The following is a 20,657-nucleotide window of genomic DNA, read 5'->3' on the forward strand; positions in this document are numbered from 1 at the left end:
ATCTTTTCTGTGACAAATAGAAAAACATTTGATACTTCAACTTGTGCTGAACTGATTGCAATTAGAATAGCCATAAATTCTTTCTTACGGCTGGGATGGTACACTGCAGTGATACAGAAATAGTACTTTGAGACTTGGAATAACAGATGGCCCTGAATAAATGCTATGTAATTTTGTCCTGACACCCCTTCTTCCCTCCTCCTTCACCAAGATGTTTTTTTTCCCAATACCAAATATAGAGCTAGAAAAAGAGAAGCAACCGAGAGAGAATCCTGGGGAAAGGAGAGGGAGGTTCAGTTTGTGGAAGGGCTGGTGCTTTTGTATGCCTGTGGTGGGGGAAGCCAAACGAGTCCAACGCTTCTCGTCAGGGTGAGGTTACATGTTATGACTCGAGCTGCTGGAACAGCTCAGCTCTGTCGCAAAGGACAGTTCCCACTATCAGACCCCACGCTAGTGCCTTCAGTCTTCTAAATCACTGCAACCTTGATTTTTCAAAACCGGGAGGAGGGGGGGAAGTCAGTGATGTTAGTGAGCTGAGCTGGATTAGCCCAGGGTGCAGCGAGTGCTGTGGCTTCCTCTAGGGAGGGGGTCAGGGTGACGCAACGCGGAGTGGGATATCCTCCTTTGGCAACAGCGACCTCTTAAATCAGCTGAGCCGTGAAGTGTAAATTCACCCTCAGAGTACAGCCGCAATCTTCCAGATTCATTTCACAAAGCAAATACTTGCGCTAGTGTCTGTCCTTTGCCTGAGATCTATCAAGATCACGTCTCCGATAACGTTCATTCCAGCAACAGTAATCAGTCTCCTTTTGGCAATGGATCATTTCTTACGAGATGAGCTGAGCAAAACAAATTGAACACATGAGAAGGACTGCCTTTTGTAAAATGATCCCATTGCCAGGCCTCGCTGGCGGTAACATAGCAATGCTGTTTTAGGTCCTTCACTTCGAGGAGTATTTACTGATAGAGTATTAGATACAGAAGCACCTTGATTTGGGAAGCTGCATACAACTGGAAAGTATCATTTTTTGGAAAGTGTGTCACGTGAACAGCGGGCTTTGTAATATCTTGGTAGATAATACTGTCGTTAACAGCATTAACAACTTCAGTTTTAAGGAATGTTGACCAAAACCTGGTACAAAGCTTGTGAAAAATAGTTCCAGATACAAGCTTGGTCTTGCTAACTCCTGGCCTACATTTTTGACATGTAGAGGACAATTCTCTGTGAGAGGCCAGGTTGTTTCCCCTGCTCATGGAGCAAACAGCTACCTATTAAAGCCTGAGATGGAGGCTACTGATCCGCATCAATCATTAGTTTGGTGACAAGAGATACCTAAATTGTCTGCTTGTTTTAACATTACAAGAAAGCTGCTGATGGAGATTCTTTCTAAGTACTAAAGCTTCCAGAATTTGCATCTTAACTGGATATTGCTCAGATCTTGAATGAAGATACATGAACTAACATTGAGCTTTCATCAAATAAAGATTTCTTTATTTGAAGGATTATAAGCAGTTTTAGGAATTACTTTCATAGGCATGTCTCTTTGCAGGGCTAGCAGTGTCTCATTGCCAAGTTTTACGAGTTAATTGTACAGATAAGAACTTTAGTGAATGATAATGTCTTCAAGAGAACAGAAACTGTTTTTTAAAACATGCTGAATTATTTACCAGCAGTGTGTTAGATAGAAATATGAACTTGATCATTATGAGACTACTTTCTCCTGAAAGATAGATGAAGTGGGAGGATTGGCTCCATTTGTTTGTTTTGCTTGTTTTTTTGTTAATGCTGGAAATCACATTCCTAGCCTTCAGCCACTTAAGGCAAGGTAATTTTTACTTGTACCTCTTTTTTTGGAATGCCTTCCTTTTCTTTGCCATGAAAACGGGTCCTAGATATATCCTTGGTAAATTTCCTGAGAAAATCTGCTTTTCTGAAAAGGAAAAAAAAAATGGCTGTTTTGGTCCCATTTTTGGTCTGGAATAGTGTTAACCTGCTTTTGAGCAGAAGACAGACCTGAGAAAACATTCTTTGCAGAGATGAGTTAACTTCATGTCTTTCTAAGTGCGTTTAGTTTTTGGTTTAAGCTCTCATGGCTGTACGTTTTCAATATGAAGCCCTTAGAGACCATGGCAATCTAAACAGTTTTTGTATTGCATTTTGCCGTTGGTGCCTAAAATTCCAGTACCTTTCTGCCAAAACTAACAAACTTTGAATCTGTGTGGGAAGAGTCCATTTTGCTTCAGATACAATTCTTAACTACTGAGTAATTTTTCCCATCGTTGCGTATACTCGTAATATGCAGCAGCAGACGCAGAGCATTTGGTATGAATTCTGCTCAGATCAGTTGTGATCAAAAAACGAAGTGGTGTTTAACATAACTATTGGGCTAAAGGGCTTCATGAATAAGGTGGTGGTGTCCAGTTTAAAGGTGACAACTGCTTAAGGCAAAGAAAACAGCACACTTGGCATCCTTTTAGTCTTGGCAGGAAAAACAAAGTTTGAGTAGGCAAAGAACTAAATTACGGTCGTTACCAGAAGTGGTTCTTCCAGAACAAGAGTAAAGAGACTTTGGCAGGACTCACTGGGGAATCGTGAACCACGGATTCCCATGCCATGTCTGTTCTTTGCATAAATAAACATGTTTCAATTGTTAAGAGATTCAACAACCTTCGTAAGAGCTAGATGAATATCATTGTTAAAAGTAGGCTGTGCAGCTGCGCTATACTAGCCTTTTTTCAGTTTTTCATGTCTTCACAAGGTTTTCTATAGCAAGTGTTACACTTGTCAGTGAATCTGTTCTTCACAGCTAAATGTGATTTTTTTTTTTTTTCTTTTTTTCTTTTCCCTTATGTGTGTACTGCTTTGAATCCTGCCCTTCTCCATAAAAATTCTTTGGATTATGTGTGTGTGGCGCCTTGAACACCAACCTACAACTTGTTTCCGGTGTCTTTTATCTCTGTTGCTTCATAGAGGATACAAACGGTATTATTGTCTACGTGAACCTTGTGTGCTACTGAGAATGACTCATTCATTAATCTGGGATGGTCAGACCATTTAGTCATGGAGTTCTTTTTATGGTGGTGACAAGGGGATCTTGAGGAGAAAGCAGATACAAACATTTGCTGTGGTACTTTGCTTGGCAATGACATGAAAATTATGTTCCTTTGCAGGAAGTGATAGGCATAAAATTTACAACATGCATTTTCTGTGTCAAACTAGCATCTGTAGGAAACGTAGTCTTGAAATGTGAGGTGTAAGTCAGGTCCTTAATATTTTTCTACTTTGCACTCGCAGTATATAATGTATCTTTCGTGATTAAGTAAAAATTGACAAATGTGGTAGGTTTTATAGTGGCCCTTGCTATAGATTGAAAATGAACACACTTTCAAATATGTTTGTTGTTAAAATATCTTAAGCAAAACAGCAGTAAGCCTGCACAATTACAAGTGTGACCTAAATCAAATAATGAGAAACCAAAATTATTTTCTGTAATAATAAGTTACTTGTACTATTCTGTGACAGCTACATGTCTCTTACGATACACGTAGTAAGTTAAGCAGCAGCAAAGCTGATCATGCCTTAATTTGTTTAAGCATTGTAGTTTATTTGAAGGACTATAGATGGGGATGTGAAGCATTAAAGCCCAGCATATGGTATGTGTGACCTCATCAGAGTGGTGTTTTTGTCTGGGTGGTGTTTGGCAGTACCCGTCACGGGCACTGTTGGGCTAAGTGCGTGATTCTGCTGTTACTGGCCAAAGCAGCTGGAGTCAACTGCTTTTAGGCTTTGGACAAGCAAATAAAGATTAACAAAAAGTGGTTTATACTGTGTTTTGTCATAATAAAATACTCTTATGGAAAGACCCAGAAAGACTCTACTTTGCCCAAGCAGTCAGTGAGTTTCAGCTGTGTGTCTGGGTCGGGCAGAGCAGAGTGAATGATACATTATATATTCCCAAATACACACACACACACACACACGCATTTTGTGTGCATGTGTGATAAAATATTTCCAAAGGATTTGTGAGCGCACAGCACTGGAACAATCGTGCACAGCTGAGCCAGGGCAAAAGAAGTCAAAATAAGTTCCTTCACAATCATTAAACTTCCTGCAAAGAGGGTGTTTCACCACTCAAGGAAGTGGAAGGATGTGCACACAGTCTTCAAAAAGTTCTCCTGCATATTGGGTTTAAAAACATAGAAAAAAATCTTGCTAAGAATGAATCAAGAACACATTCAGTTCTTCTCTATCGTGGCATCTTTCTTGGATCCACACTGCTTATTCTCCTTCAGAACAACTTTTTCTTTCTTCCCTTTTTTTTTTTTTTTTTAAAAGAAGACAGACAAGCCTCGGTGCCTTAGTGTTTCAAAATGGTAAGGTCTGCTTGTCTGCCTCTGTGCTGAAGGTTGCAGATGTAAAGATAGGGCACTGAGAAATCCCTCGTGGGAGGTGTTACGTGCGCAGTGATAGGCGTGTGTACTTTGCTCTTTTTCTAAATGTGTGTTGCACGTCTGGGAGCTGACAAGTCAAATGTCTGACACACCTTCAAGGTTGTCGAAGTAATAATAAAAAAATTTCTAGGTAATTGTGAAAGAGGTTGCTTAGATTGATCTAATACTCTGCTAATCTTACTTGATCTGTTACAAATTCAAGTTCTATATGCCATGAACTAAGGTTTGAGAAAAGGGCGTTATGCAACTCTGATACTCTCCTTTTTTTGTTTATTAAGGGCAGGCTTTGGGTATTTCAGGCCTGGATGCTTTCGGGTTTTGTGTCTTGTTTGCTCATGCGAGCAAGCCAGTCGTGTAACGTGGCTTGTGTAGTAATGACAAGTACACATAAAAAATTCTTTAAACATCTTGAAACAGGGATAAAATAATATTTTTCTGTCTGCATTTTAAGCACCCCATAATCATACAGTGCACTCATCTTTCAGACTTCTCTTACGTTAAACTTCAGGCTTAAAAATAGCTACTGCAGCTGAAAATTGCTTTTCCCATAAACTTGTACCTCCACTGACCAGGCGGGCAGGAGCTTTTGGGTTGGTCCCACCCTTTGAGGTTGACAGAAGCAGCTTGGGAACTCCGGGTGCCGGCCAGCTGGCGGCGGTGGCCATCATGTGCTCGCCTCCGCTTTCGTTTCCTCCGCGGGCAACAGAGGCACACACAACTTTCTGCATCTTTAACTCTTCTCAGCGTCGTCTTTAAGAGCGATCTCTATTCTTTCCCACGTCTCTGGTGTCTGGACCACCCATAAGCAGCCCAGCTGGCTTCTCTGGCAGCGTCATAAAGAACGATGGTCTAAACAGCTTATTACTGACACATCTATGTTTAAGTGTACGGTTCCAACGTGAGGGGAAGCAGAAGGCTGCATCCAGCTAGAAGTGGGTCAGATGACTCATACCAGTCCTTGCTCCCTGTTACACGTGTGGGACAGAAGAGTTTCATCGGAGCACTTGCAAGGAGGCAGGAATGAGGGAGGAGGGATTGGCACCCTCCACTTGCGGAGTCAGAGGGAGATGTGCACTGTCTCTCCTAAGCCTGTATTTGTGCCTCCTCTCGAAAAAGAGCTGCTTCATCTGTCTTTATACTGAAAATAAGTGCAATAAAATGGTAACTTTCTTGTTTTACCTTGATTTCTTAAGAAGTCAGGGCTTCTTGGTGAGGTTTGATGCAGGAGTGGAGTTCTTCCAGATCTGACAAGCACGGAGGAGAGGCCACCAGCCAGCAGGGAGGTGCTGCCACAAATAGCGTGGCTTCTCCAGGTAGTAGGAGGGAGTTCTGGTGGAACTGCTGAAGGCCATGGGAAGGTACACGAGGAGGAAGGGGGAAGAGTTATGAGGTCCCTGGGGTAAGCCGAGTTTGCTACAGCAGAGGTAGGTCTCAAATCCATAGGAGAACAAGTTTCCTTTCACTGTTGTAGAGAAACTTGTTCTACTCTTCCTACAATTTTTCAAAAATCACATCTGGTTAAATGGTTTGACTTCGTTAATCCTACTGCAGGAGATGGCATTGAAATAAATGATTTAAAAGTTAGGAATTCAGAACAGAACAGGTGGAACAAAAAAGCCTGTTTCTTCTTTGAAGGTGAAGATCAAATCCTTTCACTGAAGTATCTTAATACTTCTCAAAAGCAGTCTTGGGATTACTAAATTTACAAATGCATCCAGTGTTTGGAACTTCCTGTGTAATCACAAATGATTACTTTTTCCACCAGTAAAAGTCCATGGAAAATACCGCTTAGTAGTAAGAGAAGCACTTCTTACCCTTGGTTCTGTGTTCTTAAAATTTCCAGTCTTCACAGTTGATTTATTAAAAAATGAAAGTATTTTTCTTAGATGATGCTCTTGACCAACATTATTTTCATAATCCAGACACAAAGTTGGCTCTTAGAGAAGTCTGTGTCACTTTATAATCAGATGGTGCTGTACCAGTATGTTCTTGCGTTCCCAAATAGTTGCTGTATGTTGGAATTGGGAATCCTAACTGCTTTGGGGAACTCAAGAGTGTGAATGAGGATAAAATCCCACAGTCATTGCATGGGAGTGTTTACCCAGGGAGGGAAAAGAGTAGGCCTTCCTGCATTTCAGGTGGGGGAAACTGCCTTTCGTTGAAATGTGTTCTTACCAGAATTAAGTGTTAGCCTGTGATAAACACAATAGCTCATTTAATGAAGTGCTCATGGTTTCATTCCTTCCTCTGATACAACATGGCTTTGTTCAGGGCTGTTACTCTATAACTTTTTCTTACAAAACGTGTTTTTGAAATCACACCTAATAGAAGTACTAATTTGTAGTTTAGGGTTAGTGCTTCATGAGAACTGCTGCACAGCCTTCAGCAAGCTGCAGTTAGTAGAGGTTGAGAGCTATAGCAATTCCAGGTGTGTATATGGAATTCCTTTTCCAGGCCAGACATCTGGGGAGGAACTCAAGTAATTTCATGCAAACTCGACTTTTTTTTTTATTAAAACCAAGTATGAACCTTAGTATTTTCTTAGACATTGAAATAACTTTACTAATAAAACAAAAAGTGCGGTATTTGTTTTGATGCAGAGGGCTTGGAGTACAGCACGTTTCCTGAGCAAAGTTCATTTATTTTTAACAGTATGCTGCATAATGAAATATAGTTCTAAAGTGTTTCTTTTTACTACCATTGTTTGTAAATACTGATTCCCCCCCACCTTCAATCTAGCAAACATTTCCTGTCTTTTGAATGGAATTAAAATTAACTATTCCTGTTTTTTCCCTGCATCCCCCTCTTGTGTGTGTCTGCCAGCGTTACTGGGAGTAGTGTTTTAGTATGCTTTTGCTGAGCAAGTGGGTTTGAAGCACGGTGATCTCTGTGCACCTCACAAGTTAGCCTGTATTTTATGATTTTACTAGTGAATTTTACAAGTTTAGTTTAGAATTTTAGTTTAGGAATTATATTTCAACCATAGAGGCTGGGTTTTTACCCACTGTGAAGGTTTTCTTCCTTTTTGATATCTTTTCACTGCTCTGCGCCACTTCGGTATATAGCAGATAAAATCAGGTTAAAGCAGATTTCAGGATATGTAAGATTTTGTGTCTCAAGCATGGTGCTTGACAGGCTTCCCCCCCTCCCACCCCGAGTGGTGTAATTCAGTCTTGAATTATGTTTTTAATAGGAATTTTTTTGGTTCTGTGTGCTAGTAGATTTATCGGCGGAAAAATATTGTGAAATAGATGAGCATTGTATCAATTTTAAACACTGAATGACTTTCCTAAGTTTACCCCAAGGAGCTTATTGCAGCAACAACTGAAATGTCCCTGTTTTCTGATTAGCAATTTAATCTTTCCTCTTTGCAAGACCCATTATTCATCTGTGCTATAAAAGGCACAGCTACTGCTTTCTCCAGAGCTGCAGAGAGCTGTAGTGTTAATCCAAATATGATATACATCCCAGCTGGTCAGACCTCTGTTATTTATAGGGAAAATTCCTAAAATGGCTCCAGCAGGTCAGAATGTAGCTCTTAGCCGGGGGTGGGGGGGGAAGCACACGATGGTGGCTGCATTGCTTCTGATACTCTCTGGGAGCAGAGGCAGTGTTTCCATGTTTGCAGAGTGATGGGCTCATTGTTGTATGTCCAGCCAGATGGTTGGAGAGTCTCTGCACCGTATTCCTGAGACCGGAGAAGCTTGTTCTTCTGAATGAACTTTTGCAAGAAAATGTGCTAATTGTTTTCCCAACCCAGATACATTGCTTCTGTGCAGTGCTGCCTTAATTCCTATTAGGAATTAACTTTGAAAAGTTCTGTGCAAATACAGTGGTACTTGTTTAAAACGTGAGAGAAATGTCTTACTCTGAACTACTTTTGTATTATCGGTGTGTTGGCAACACTGTTCCGTAGTGCTTACTATTCCAAGAAACACATTTTCAAACAAACCCTGCAAAACCACTTGAAAAAAGCATTAATGTAATAGTAATTAAGTGGACCAAACTTTACTGAAGCTGACTTTCAAGAACATTTTGAAGATATCTGGTGTATTCTTTCCTCTTGACAATAAAAAAAGTGGCTAAGGTATTTTTATTGTTGGGAAGGATTTGTATTCTGCCCATATCATGAGTTATAGGGGGAAAGGAGCTGGAAAGCTGTATGTTCCTAGAGCTCCTGGAGAATTCAGATTTGTTAAATAGGATTGAGGACATCTGCAGAAGAGACTAGGTAACTCTGGAACTGCTGGTAATTTAATGGCGGTAGTTCAAATTACAGGGCACAGAGTCGTTCACAAGAGTGAAATACTGTGATGCGCATTTCTAGGAGGTGGTGGTGATTCCAGGAGCTGTCGTCAGTCTGCCACGTATTGGATGGTGTTTTATTGTTTTTTTTTCTGCAGATTTTAATTGAGAGACCTTTGCTCTTTAATACAGTAAGCTCTTAGTTATCAGTAGTCTTGTCAAATTATACCGTGTTACTGAGTAATGCAACTGATAGAAGATTTGGTGGAGGTAACTACCATGAGATAAGAAATGAACTACCCAGTCTTTCATTATCTGTGGTGGCAGTGTACAGCTTTCCAACTCCACCAGTTCAAGCTGCCACAAGTAACTTCTGCTGCTCCTGGTGCAAGGAAGATCTCCCCTCTAAAACAGTCAGACTGAGCAAGAACTGATCTCTTGGCTTGATTTCTGGGGGCATTAGACTGCCTTTCTAACAGCTCACTAGTCCAGACAGCTAATGATAAACAGTGTACTTTTTTCCTTAAAGACACTTCCATCCATACAGGTTGTCCTTCAGCTGATATGATTTGGGGAGTTGTTATATACCTTCTGAAAGCTGCTCGCAATTCACAGGGTGTCTGGGCCTCAGTTTAAATTTTAATATGAATGTACAAAAGATTTTTCTCCGATCTACTCACTTAGCTGCTCTCCTTGTTACCATCAACTTCGCACTACTAATTGCTTGCTTCAGGGAGACGTCTGCACTTTGAGGTTTCGTTTCCCATAGTGGCATTGAGTTGCTCGGTGAGCGACTCAAAGGCATGTTCCAAGATCGCCACATGACTTGGGAGTTACTGTCTGAGTGGGGTAGGACCAGTACTCCCTCCCTGTTTCTCTTAGGAGTAGATAAAACAAAATGCAAAATTAAGACACAATTGCATATTGCTGAGATGGTGGTGATAAATGTAGGGAGCCTGCAGTGAGGAAGGGGAAGGAAGTGTGATTCAGTGGGAAAAGAAAAGACATGTGTAACTGTGTCATCAAAATGAAGGAGAAGATGGGACATGGAGCAGTGCTATTCGCTTGACCTTTGATTTGTTTGTATGTGGAGAAGAACATAAGTAGTACAAACGGTCACCGCGACACTCTTAAGTGGACGCTGACAGCCCACCAGGTTTGCCACTTGTTTGGAGAAGTCTTTAGATCAGATGCTAAAAGATACATGTGTTGCTCTGGGAGATTTTGCTTTCTGTCCCACTCGGTCACACCAAGTAGTTTTCCTGTTTTCCTCCTAATCTGTAAATCAGATCAGGACCCAGATTGGAATTACAGTGACAGCACTTTGTCCCAGCTGCTCAGAGAGGGTGACATAACCCATGAGCATAAGGGTCATCTATTTTTTTTTAATCTCTGTTTTCAAATGCAAAACTATTGTAGAAGTCCCTAGAGCAGTTTTTAGGTTGTTTTGTGACAATATCTGCCTGGCCCCGGTTTGGTTTTGCTTATCCATTGGTGGCTGCTTGCTTCCCTGCTGCATGCTTGTTCTGTATGCTGCTCTTGTTTCCCTTCTGCCTTTCCGTACTAGATTCTCATCTACAGATACAGGAATAACGAGCTGGCTTGTAAAAAGCAAGTTTTCCAGCACGCCCATTTCACCTGAGACATTGGTAGTCTTATAGGAAGGCAAAATCTCTGTTTATTTTTGTGTTTGTGAATTAAAATCAGGGAAAATACTAGTCTGGGAGTCAGATTTTTTTCCTATATGTTTATGTTCGTAACTTTAATATATTTTCCATAGCATAGAGCTATTAAAATTAATATAATTTCTCTGGTATTCTTAGGGGTGTGAGTTATTCTTCCAGAACTGAACTAATTGGTGCAATGATGCTTCTTCAAGCCTGAAATCATGACTTGGAGAAGTGTATGCAGCCCTGCTCCCCTAATTCTCCAACCTGATAATTAGAATTTTAAAATCCATGTCAAAGCTTTAATTATTGAACAGGTGAAACGAGGCACGAAGTAGGAGTGTGTGGGGAGTAGTATTTGGCATAGGGAAGAGTGGGAAGCAAAAGAAAAACTGTTGATAGCTTTTCTGAGAGATGTCAAGTTTACTGACAGTTGGAAAATTATTACATTTTTAGTCTTCATCTTGTTTTTTCTTGTAGTTTCAAATTTCTACTTGCAGAAACATAATTGTGGCTGTTAGACACTGACAGTAACCCCTAATCTTAAATGTTTGTGGTCCAAAATACCTACAAACGTTTGTTCTCTTCTGAACAATGCATTCAGAGCCCCTTGTTGAGCCGGGATGGTTATCCCACAGAGAGAGCATCGCTGCCCACCCCGGCCTTTCCCTGTGCCTCCCAGCACGTGCGAGCAGGGCTGACCTCGGCTCGACTTTGTTTCTAGTTTAGGGGTCAGGGTTGTGCCTTCAAGCTTGACTTAACTGGTTCAGCTGTAGCCCAGCAGCTGCCAGGTTTGAATGAGGTAAATTGTGACCGTGCGCTCAGAATGGCACAAAATAGGTCAAGTGTGGGTTGGGTTTACATAGAAAGCGCTAGCGTCGCCTGGTAAGCCTAAGCCTCTTCTCTCTGCTCAGACAAAGCCGTTTAAGGTAAACTGGGAAGTTACCGTCTCCCCAAAAAACTTTCTAGCCTTCTGTAGCCTTGGTGTTTCTGCCTAGCAGTGCCCCTGGTGAGAAGCCTGGAGGGAGGTTGCCCTAGTGCGTCGAGTGGATGTGTTTCCCCTGGAGCGCTTCCCTCGGGAACAGCGTTTCTCTGCTGGCTGGTGCGGAGCCTTCAGTGCCTCTCCGACCTCCTGCCCGCCAGCTGCAGCGGCCTGGCAGCTGGGGTGGCCTTTCACTTGTCAGAAAGGAATAAGGAATATACTGTTCACCAGCGGGTTATGCATGCATACGTGTCTAGAAAGATGGGTGAAGCAATAGAAGATCTGTATATTTTAGTCTTGGCTAAATTTGATGATTTCCTTGTGGGGTTTTGGTGTGGTCCCTGTGGCCTCGGCAGCGCTTGCCTGGTGATACCCTCGGGGTGTCAGTTGCTGCCAGTTTCTCTGTGTTTTAGTTAGATTCTCATCTTTTCCTGCTGTAGAAAAAGGTCTTGTAGTGTGGCAGAAGGATACTGCCAGTTAATAAATGATGATGATGTTAACATCTTTGGTATTCTGCCTATCCAGATTTTATATCACTGTTTTGTTTTGTGGCTTTTTTCCCCTGCTTACTCTGATGTCAGACAGGACAATATTAAGATTGATGGTTTGTTAAAAAGTTACAATCAGTGAAAGGGATTACAGGTCAGTGATATAATCAGATAAGTCAGGTGACACAAGCAGTGAAAGATAAAAAGAGGAAGAAAAAGGAAGGCTAGTTATCAAAGAATGAAAATAAGGAGAGAATTTTCTCTCATGGGAGAAAATCATCTATTAAAAGATAGCCTTAGAGGACTAGTATGAATTCTGAGCTCTGAAGACTGTTGGGTCAATTGGTAGGCAGGTCTTGACTTATCTTATTCCTTGTTTTTCAGACTGCAATTTCCAAACCGAGTTTCCATGCAGCTGAAGTTCCATGCAGTTGTCAAAATAATTTGGTGCAAAAAGGAAAAAAAAACCCAACACCACCAAACACAAAAAAAGGGTGGGGGGCTCATTTTATAGAAACTGATTCCAAGATACTTATAAAACAAGAAGAAAACTGAAGGTTCAAGCTTTTGACACTTTAGTCTCTGAATTTTTTATTTGCACTCTTTGAATTTAAGTGTGGTCCCCTTACTGTTAAAGTACTAGCAAAATGCCTATTTCCGTGTGCAGCGCGTACTGCATAAATGTTGTAAACAGCACTCTCGAGTTGGTTATGTACTAGTTTTCATTTAATTCGTGTCCTAAATTTTCAGAAAACCTCTAAGCAGCCAGAGGAAGCTATAGTTAATTAAGCCACAGATGGTGAGGACTAATGTGGTGTTGACCTTTGCGAGGACTGCAAAATCTACTTAGTCTTTCTCTGTAAAACACTAGCTGAAATGAGTTCCTACTGATATTAAAAAGATGTCCTTGATGCATTGAAGCCAAATGCAGAAGCATCGTGGCCAAGGGAGGCGCTTTCCCACATAAATGTTTGCAGGTTCTAATGCACGGCGTGTGTTGAAGCTTGGTCATCACGGTTCCGATTTAAGCCTCTCTAGTGCCAAAAACCTCTGTTATTCCAGGACTGGTTTTCCTGGAAAAAAAATTTGTATGTAGTCAGTTCTCTTCTCCTTCACCGTGAATGGAGAGTTGACAGCTGACTGGAGTTTCTACGCCCTCCTATAAGCAGAATGGAGGCTGTGTGATTGGGGGTAGGGGCAGCTACTTGAATCCACTTTTTAGGTGTTGTTTTGTGCTCCAAGGTTTCATCTCTTGATTTAATGAACTTGTTTCTGCCCCTCAAGTTTGTGAAGAATGACTTGGAGAAGTACTTTAGAATGCTGAGGAAACGTCTTGCTTCAATAGTGCAAGTCTTGCTGGGCAGGTAGAGAGTTGTGGAAATGTGCAGGCGTTCCCACCGCACACGTGCACGGCCGCCCAAAACGGAAAAGGAGCTTGTGGTCAGTTGAGCCTTCCAAAAGGCTCATGGTCTTTAGGCAATGTGCAGGTTGGGCTTGTCCAGGGATGCCTCTCAGTATCTTCGACAGTAGTGTCTTTGTGGATGGGTCTTGAGTAGGACAACTTTGTACGTTATTTGGATTTTGACTTGTTTTTCTGTGGGTACTGTCTTGGAAATTCCTGTTTGATTCATGACTTAAAGCAATTTTGAAGCGTTATAAGGGATCTGCGCTTGTTCACCTGTGGCTTTGAATGATAAATATGTTTGTCTGATTAAGCTCACTGAAAATGCTTCTCTGAACAAAGATTTCTACTTGCTAGTGGTACAGCATGGTATCTTAACATGATGGTACGGTCTATAGTTTCCAACCTGTTCCATTATTTTGCACCAGAAGAAAGAACAGATATACTCAGAAAAGCACTGTGTCACTTTGTTATTTGGGAAAATTTCATTCTTTATTCTTCTCAGGACTTCCTAGGAGTCAAGCACATCCCCAGCAGGTGAGAATTTTCACCTAGAGAGACATGCAGCTGACTCAAGCATTCTTTGGATGATTAAACAGAAAGTCCACTCCACCAGAAGTGAATTCCTCTTTTGGTCTAGAAAGAAGGAAGCATAGCAGCAAGATCTAAAAAACCTCACATAGATTGGCAAGCTTCTGATAGTCACATTGCTTCATGTGACTGTCTTCCAGAAGGACAGGAAGGATTATCTTGACCATATCTTTCTAGCCCATACGCCCTTTGTCGTCTTCCCACTCTTGCGTATAGTAATTTGTGGAGCAAGGGGCAGCGCCATATGAAGTACATAAAGAACTTACTACCGTAAATTTAAAGAAGAAAATTGCGGTCCCGTTTATTTGATTTGCATTCTGATTTGCATTTCAGAAGGATTTCAAACCGACATTAACATCCTTCTGGAGGAGGTATTCCAGGATTTGTGGAAAATCTAGTCTAGGAGAGGGTAACGTACTTACTTTTGGGAGTGAAAGTACTTTCAAATGAGGAAAAGTCTGGTGGAAAATCCTACAGGGCATTTAATTCTGTGGGTTAGTCTGTCAGTCTTGCGACTGTGAGCAAGAAGGAGGGGAAGACTGAAGGCTGTAATTGCCAGGGTTCAAATTTGTAGACAGAGTTGTTGTTTCTTGAGCAATATAAGTACAGGGTAAGGAAAAAACCTGGGCACTGCAGAGTCATCTGCTCCTCTTCAGTGCTAAGGCGGGGAAGGGACAGCAAGTGATCAGCCTTTCTTCTTGCCCTTTCTGTCTGTTTTTGTCAAAGTTGGTGCCAAAACGTGTTAAAGGCTATCACCTTATAGTTTTAGCACCTTATGCAGTTAATTTCCTGTTTTTTTGATGTTCAGATTTAAGATTAATGGTAGAAAACGGTCAGTAATGGCACACGTTTTTTCATAGATCTATGTAATATGTACACAAAATAACAGAATTTTTGACATTTCAGGAACCTTATTTTTAGTATCTTGATACTGAGCTTCAGTTGTCAGTTACAATTTTGCTTTGCCTCACTGGTTTCTATTGACTAATGTATAGCAAGTTCATGTCTAGCAGCAAAACACTCCCCCTCCCCCCCAGTGACTAACGATATGTTAAATGTGTATTTTCTCTGTGTGTGTATTTAGAAACCTTGGGTTCTCTTTGATATCCTCTACATAACTGCAGTCAGACCTGTGTGCAGGATCTTTGACCTCACCTGTGCCTTACGTAGCTCGCCTTTGAGATGAGCTCATCTTTCTCCAAGCAAGGAAAGTAGTACAAAATGGACTTTGCAGTCTCCTTTTCTGAGTGTTCACACTAAGCACTCTCAGTCAAAGGTACTGATGTGTCATGGGTCTGAATAGGAGATAGAACAGAAAAGGTTCAAATGTACTGTCTGTAGGATCACCAGTATCTTCAGTGTCAAGTTCAAAGAAGGCCATGATGCTTAGGAAGGATGTGAAATCTAAAAAAAAAAAAAAAAAAAAAGTGGTGTGTGTTGCCTTCAGAAACAAATCAAGTGGCTGAAGATGATATAGAGACTCAAAAACATTGCATAAAGAACTCACTGAAGTAGAATAACATTAAGAGTAACAGGTCTGACTTCACGGTACCTAATCAATGTGTATAGTCTTGAAATGAAAAGTTTTCATAGATGGGACTGAAGGAATTATTCAAAATGTACGAGATTTTAAAGCATTTTTAAGTCAGCCAGACTTCCAGTATTGCAGTGTCTCAGTGTGTTGCTTAGGTCTAATGCTGTAGATGTGAGAACGGAAATTTTAGGTGCAGGAATCTCTTGCAGCTGCTGTGAAGAGAGTGCATGGGAAGGAGGACAGATGAATCATCATCACACAGCTCCAGTTCCGCAATCTGTTGGGCTCCCCTGGCAAATCATTCCCTCTTCCCAGTGGTGGTGTTGCTTCTGTATGTAGGATCAATGCAAAAATGGATTTGCACAGGATAGTAGAACAGCTGATAATACCCTTTCTAGATTGCCTCGGGGGAGGAAGTGTTTTGCTAGTCTGCCATCCTTGAATAAATTTTAACGTTGACCCTCTTGTGCCTCTGATAATGCTGGCAACATACTTGCCTGGCTGGTGTTTTTAACCTGGTGGTAAAGGTCCTGTTGATCTACCCCTTCGCTTTTACTTTGTTCCACTTTACATGTATTAAAACAATCATCTTGACCATTCTTTTTTGGATCCGAGGCCACATCCTTTTCAAAAGCCGAAGGGGAGAGAGTCATTTTCTCTAATAACCAAAGCATTGATGCATTCTCCGTAATGGAGCACAGCAAATCTTCAAGTGTCAGGAAGTGAATTTTGAATTTGAAATAGACATCCTGTGATCAGTGGGTTAGCAGGAATAATCTCATCAGGATGAATAGAGAGAAATTGCTCGTGTCACTTGAGGGCCTGGCAGCAATGAGTGTTGCTTGTATCTTTATATTCTATGGCTGGAGCTCTTCATAATAAATTGTGAAACATCAAGGAACTTGTTGGAGATCAAGGAAAGAAATTACTTGATCTCCGCTGCAGTACTGATAAAACATTTTACATTTTGGATGTGTAGAATCGCTCTGATTATTTTAGCTGTCTGAAGTTCTCTCAGCACAAATGAATGTTCCTGCAGCTCACGGAGTTTCAAGCCTGTCTTCTGCACGAGGAGTCGCCAGGCAGCGGTGCAGCTTTATTTCTCTGGCACAGCCTCAAAGGCAGAAATAGCATGTTTGCTCTGAAATAAAGAGAAATAGGTTCTAAGAGTCTGGAGATTGAACGATGATTTAAGCCGTGCTTTAAAGGATACGAACTGGATTTTGTGCCTACTTCTTCCTTGTTAGGAGGACAGTGCCACCAAATACTTTCTGGGAAAATAATTTCCCAGATGATGTCCTACTTAAATAGTGAAAAACGATCTTTTCCTGGAGAACTGAATATAATAAACATAAAAATTAAAGAACGTCTTATTTGATTGAAAATACCTAATTAACAAAGGCCTACATATTTGAAAATCAGTAACGGTGTTTCTCTCAGAATGTTTGCTTCTCTTATGCATTATTTTGGTGGGTTTTGTATCTATGTTTATGCTCAATATGTCCATATTAAAATTTACAGATATTGAAAACAAGGGTGTTTTTTTATAAATTCATTTAATAATTATTTTAACGATTCTTTATGCATGCCTGTAAACATTGAAGTCTTTAGAGGGCAATTTTAGCTTGTAGTAAGACAGTATTTATGAAAGTGTGATCCTATTAATAGCTTACAAGTCTGGCCACATGTGGGATCTGACATACCATGTTCCCGTGAAATAACTTCTAGCACTATGTTGCACTTTCAAGTTTTTTCTAAAAATAACACAAGGATTTGTAGGCAATCAGTAAAATTAGCATCAAACTACTTAATACTGTACTCTAAAATACATCTAGGAAAATAAACAGAAATGTTACAAGTAAACATAACATATGGTTCTTTTTTTAATCTCTGCTTTAGGACGACGTAGACAGTCTAAACCCAGTTCTCAGGGATAACCCGCAGTTACATGAGGAGGTAAAAGCCTGGGTAAAGGAACAAAAGGTTCAGGAGATTTTTATGCAAGGTAATTATGTGGGAAATTGTGTTATTTTTATTCTGTGTTAGCTAGTTTAAGGCCACTAGTTGTGTGGGGCGCATCCCATAGCATTTGTGATAAAATGGAGAATATATTTCTAACTTGGAAGTTATTTTTTGGAAGTATTTGCCAATTCCAGAAAACAAGAGTGTGTAAGAAGCTGTGCATGACTTCTTCAGACCGATCTTAACTTGTTTGATGTCTCAGTGATTATAGCAAAGCTGAATATCATTAGTCTGAACGTAGATATTTTGTAAAATATGTTGTGAAAATAAATGTGTATGAATGGCAACCACACACCTTTTAGCATGTTTTAAACTGTTCTTTGCTCTCTTGGTGTTACTATTACATGTGATAACTTCTCCAGTATCTGTCTGTGCTTGTAGTTCTCCGCAGTTTGTCACAGATGAAGAATACTTTCAGGTCCCCACCCCACACCTTCACCCCAGATTCAAAAGTGCCTTTCAAATCAGTTATGATTTTGTAACTTGATTCTAATGCTGGAAAGTTGGAGCAAACACATACATCTTTTTTACACTGTAGATACAAGTTTTTTGAAAACTAGTATGAATTAGAATAGATTATTTGGGCTCAATCTTGCTGATAATAAAATTTTTATACGTATTTGCAGTATGTTCATTAACTTTCTGCAGAACTGACAGGCAGCTCTACAGAGGTGTTTCTAGCAGTGGGGGGCAGAAACTAACCTCTGTGGGTCTGGGTTAAGATCCCCAGGCAAGCAATAAGGTAATTTGAGGACAAAAATGCTTAAGCAGTCATTCTGTAAATTAAGATGGGGAGGAGTAAATAACCTGATATTATAAGGATGGCGCTGACGTTTGCTTGCTGTCTGGTTTCTTTGATAAAACTAAGCTTAGAAGGCCAAAGGGATATGGTAAGTATAATGCTGAAGTTACAGTAAAAAAACAACTTGTGTCTTTCCTTCTGTGGAGTTTTTAATTTAAATAGATATGATTATTCTTATAGGCCACAGAGAAAGTATGCTGAAAAAAGCAACGCGCAGAATTGTGTAGATAATAAGTTGGTCTGTCAGCGTTAGGCATTTTAGATTTTATCTTAATATCCTCAGATACAACGTGAGTTAATAGCCTGTTGATGAAATCTGCAGCCAAAACTGGATTGAGAGGTGATGTGAAATCAAATTAGGGCTATATGAAAAGGAGACTAAAATTGAGCTTGTTTATTGTATTTCATTAGAGTAACAATAATTAGACAATTACAAAAGCCTCTGTGTATGCTGGTACAGAATCAATACTTGAGCAAAGTCCCAGCAATATTGAAATAGTCATCTAAATGAAACTGCCAGCCCATCATCCGCACAACTCATTTATATATATCTTCATTCCAGGAACTGTGTTTTTGTCTTCCTATATAGAATTTCTCAAACAGAAGTTTAGGTGCCTAGAAGTGCACAAATTAGGAGTATTTTAGATGACGAGATGAATCTAATCCAGAAGTCCTTGCAGACTAGCTCTCTTCGTCTAAGGAGAAGCTGCGGTTAAAATCCACTTGCTCACCTGGTGTGACTGTGCTTTCTCGGGCAGGGACGTGCCATCCACCGTGAGGGCTTTTGCAGTGCCATCACCTCTGCCCCGCGGGACAGTGGTCAGCCAGCAGAGACTGCTGTCACGTTCTCCTGGGGCATAATCTGCTCCTGGTCATGGAGACTGCGTTTGGCACAAACCTTTCAGTGGCTTACAGACAGCCCTCTAGCAGTACTGCCTGCTGTAATCTAGTCATGTTATCCTCCTTCTCTCCTCTCTTCCCTTCTCTGGTTATTACCATTAACCTTCTCCGTTATTACCATTTTCCTGTTCCCTGCAATTTAAGCAACACTTTCAGTTCTGCTGTGTCTAGACGCATCTATTAAAGTTGTTACCTTATGCTCTTACTTCATCCTTTACAGCATTTTTAGGACCCAGTCTTTTCCTTGTCGTCTGTGAGGCTGAAGCCACCATCTCGTATCTTAGTATTTTCTACTTTGACTATCACCGTTAAAAGCTTATCTGAAGAAAGAGGAGGGTCGGAGAAAAACATTAAAACCAGGTTCCAAATGTTTGAAATGCCAATTTGAGGAGGGGGAATTTTAGTCAAAACGGGTCCAATTATATACAAGAATGAGACTAAGGAAAAAAAAATTGGCTCTCGTGACCTTTTCTTTGGGCAGCAGTCACAGCAGCATGCTTTGCAGTAGAGATTGTAGGTTTGGCAGGAAAGTAGTTTATTCCTTGTTTTAGAAAAAACAAACTCCTCCCAGACTTGGCCAAGTTAAAAGCTTTTGGAACAAATAAAACCAGTTCAGGGAACATAGTAAAGCGTCTTTGATTTTTAACAATTAAAATCTTTGATTTTTTTTCTTCCTATTAGATTTATTATCACTACAATCTCTGAGGCTGCATGTGTAATAATCCACTTGAAACCCTGACTGTGCTTCAGCCCTGAAGATATTTCCCGATAGTCCTGCACAGGCTGTTTCAACAATGTGTAGCTGAGCGTGATTCAGCCAGGGACTGGAGACAAAGCCAGGCTTTTCCTGTAATGGCTGCTTGCGGCTGGGCTGGGCTGGAGCTGAGCTGTCCTGTGTCGTATGACCGCAGTTTAATTTTTCTCCTCCTTCCTGATGCCCCAGCAGCACATAAGAAAAAAGCACCCCTCTGTTTTTAAAGGTAGATGAAGTCTCTTTTAAAAATAGACGAGATAACAGCTGGGATGAAGGGCAGACGCAGATTAGAACAAGGGGTAAGAGGAAAGAAATTGGCACTGGGTCAGCGCAGAAGAGTGTGAGAGAAGCTGGAAGCTGATGGAGAAGGGAGGATGGAGCTTGTAAGCTGAGAAGACTTGGAAGCCAGTGGCCTGGAATCGTAAATGCTAAAATGAGACAAGAAGCCGGGGGGAGGCTGGTTCTCGTTATGCAAGAGACTGAAAATCATTGTGCAGTTAACAGTAGGATGCAAGAGAGGAGGAGCTGGGATAGGAAAGTAGGAACGGGAAATTTGCACGAAGAGACACAGGCAAAATTTTACTGAGACTGTCTGAACAAGGCAGAGCTTTGGGACAGCCATGAAAAGTTTGAGACGTGTTGGGTTGGGTCAGACAGCCAGAAGTGTGGGAGCTGAGCTGGAGGCGTTTTGCAGGGGCATATGGAGAGAAGGGTTGGAGAGAAGCCATCAGGAAATGTGTCCCCACGGGAACCCCGTCTGGTCGGAGACCAGGAATGTGAGACATAAGCTTGTAGATTCTTCCTCTTTTTCTGCCCAT

General features: G+C 40.9%; 1 protein-coding gene across 9 annotated transcripts in view; it reads left to right on the top strand.

Moving 5' to 3' along the window:
• The window catches only part of JMJD1C (jumonji domain containing 1C), a 167,090-nt gene that overhangs the window by 109,313 nt on the left and 37,120 nt on the right, over positions 1–20,657 (top strand). For 8 of the 9 annotated variants that reach the window (XM_074593126.1, XM_074593132.1, XM_074593130.1 and 5 more), the window contains one exon: positions 17,261–17,366. The exons of the other annotated variant lie outside the window; for it this stretch is intronic. In XM_074593126.1, the coding sequence (XP_074449227.1) occupies positions 17,261–17,366 (106 nt within the window). The remainder of the gene's footprint in view (positions 1–17,260; positions 17,367–20,657) is intronic. 9 annotated transcript variants of the gene reach the window in all.

Source organism: Larus michahellis, chromosome 6 (assembly GCF_964199755.1).
Source record: "Larus michahellis chromosome 6, bLarMic1.1, whole genome shotgun sequence".
Classification (NCBI taxonomy): Eukaryota; Metazoa; Chordata; class Aves; order Charadriiformes; family Laridae; genus Larus; species Larus michahellis.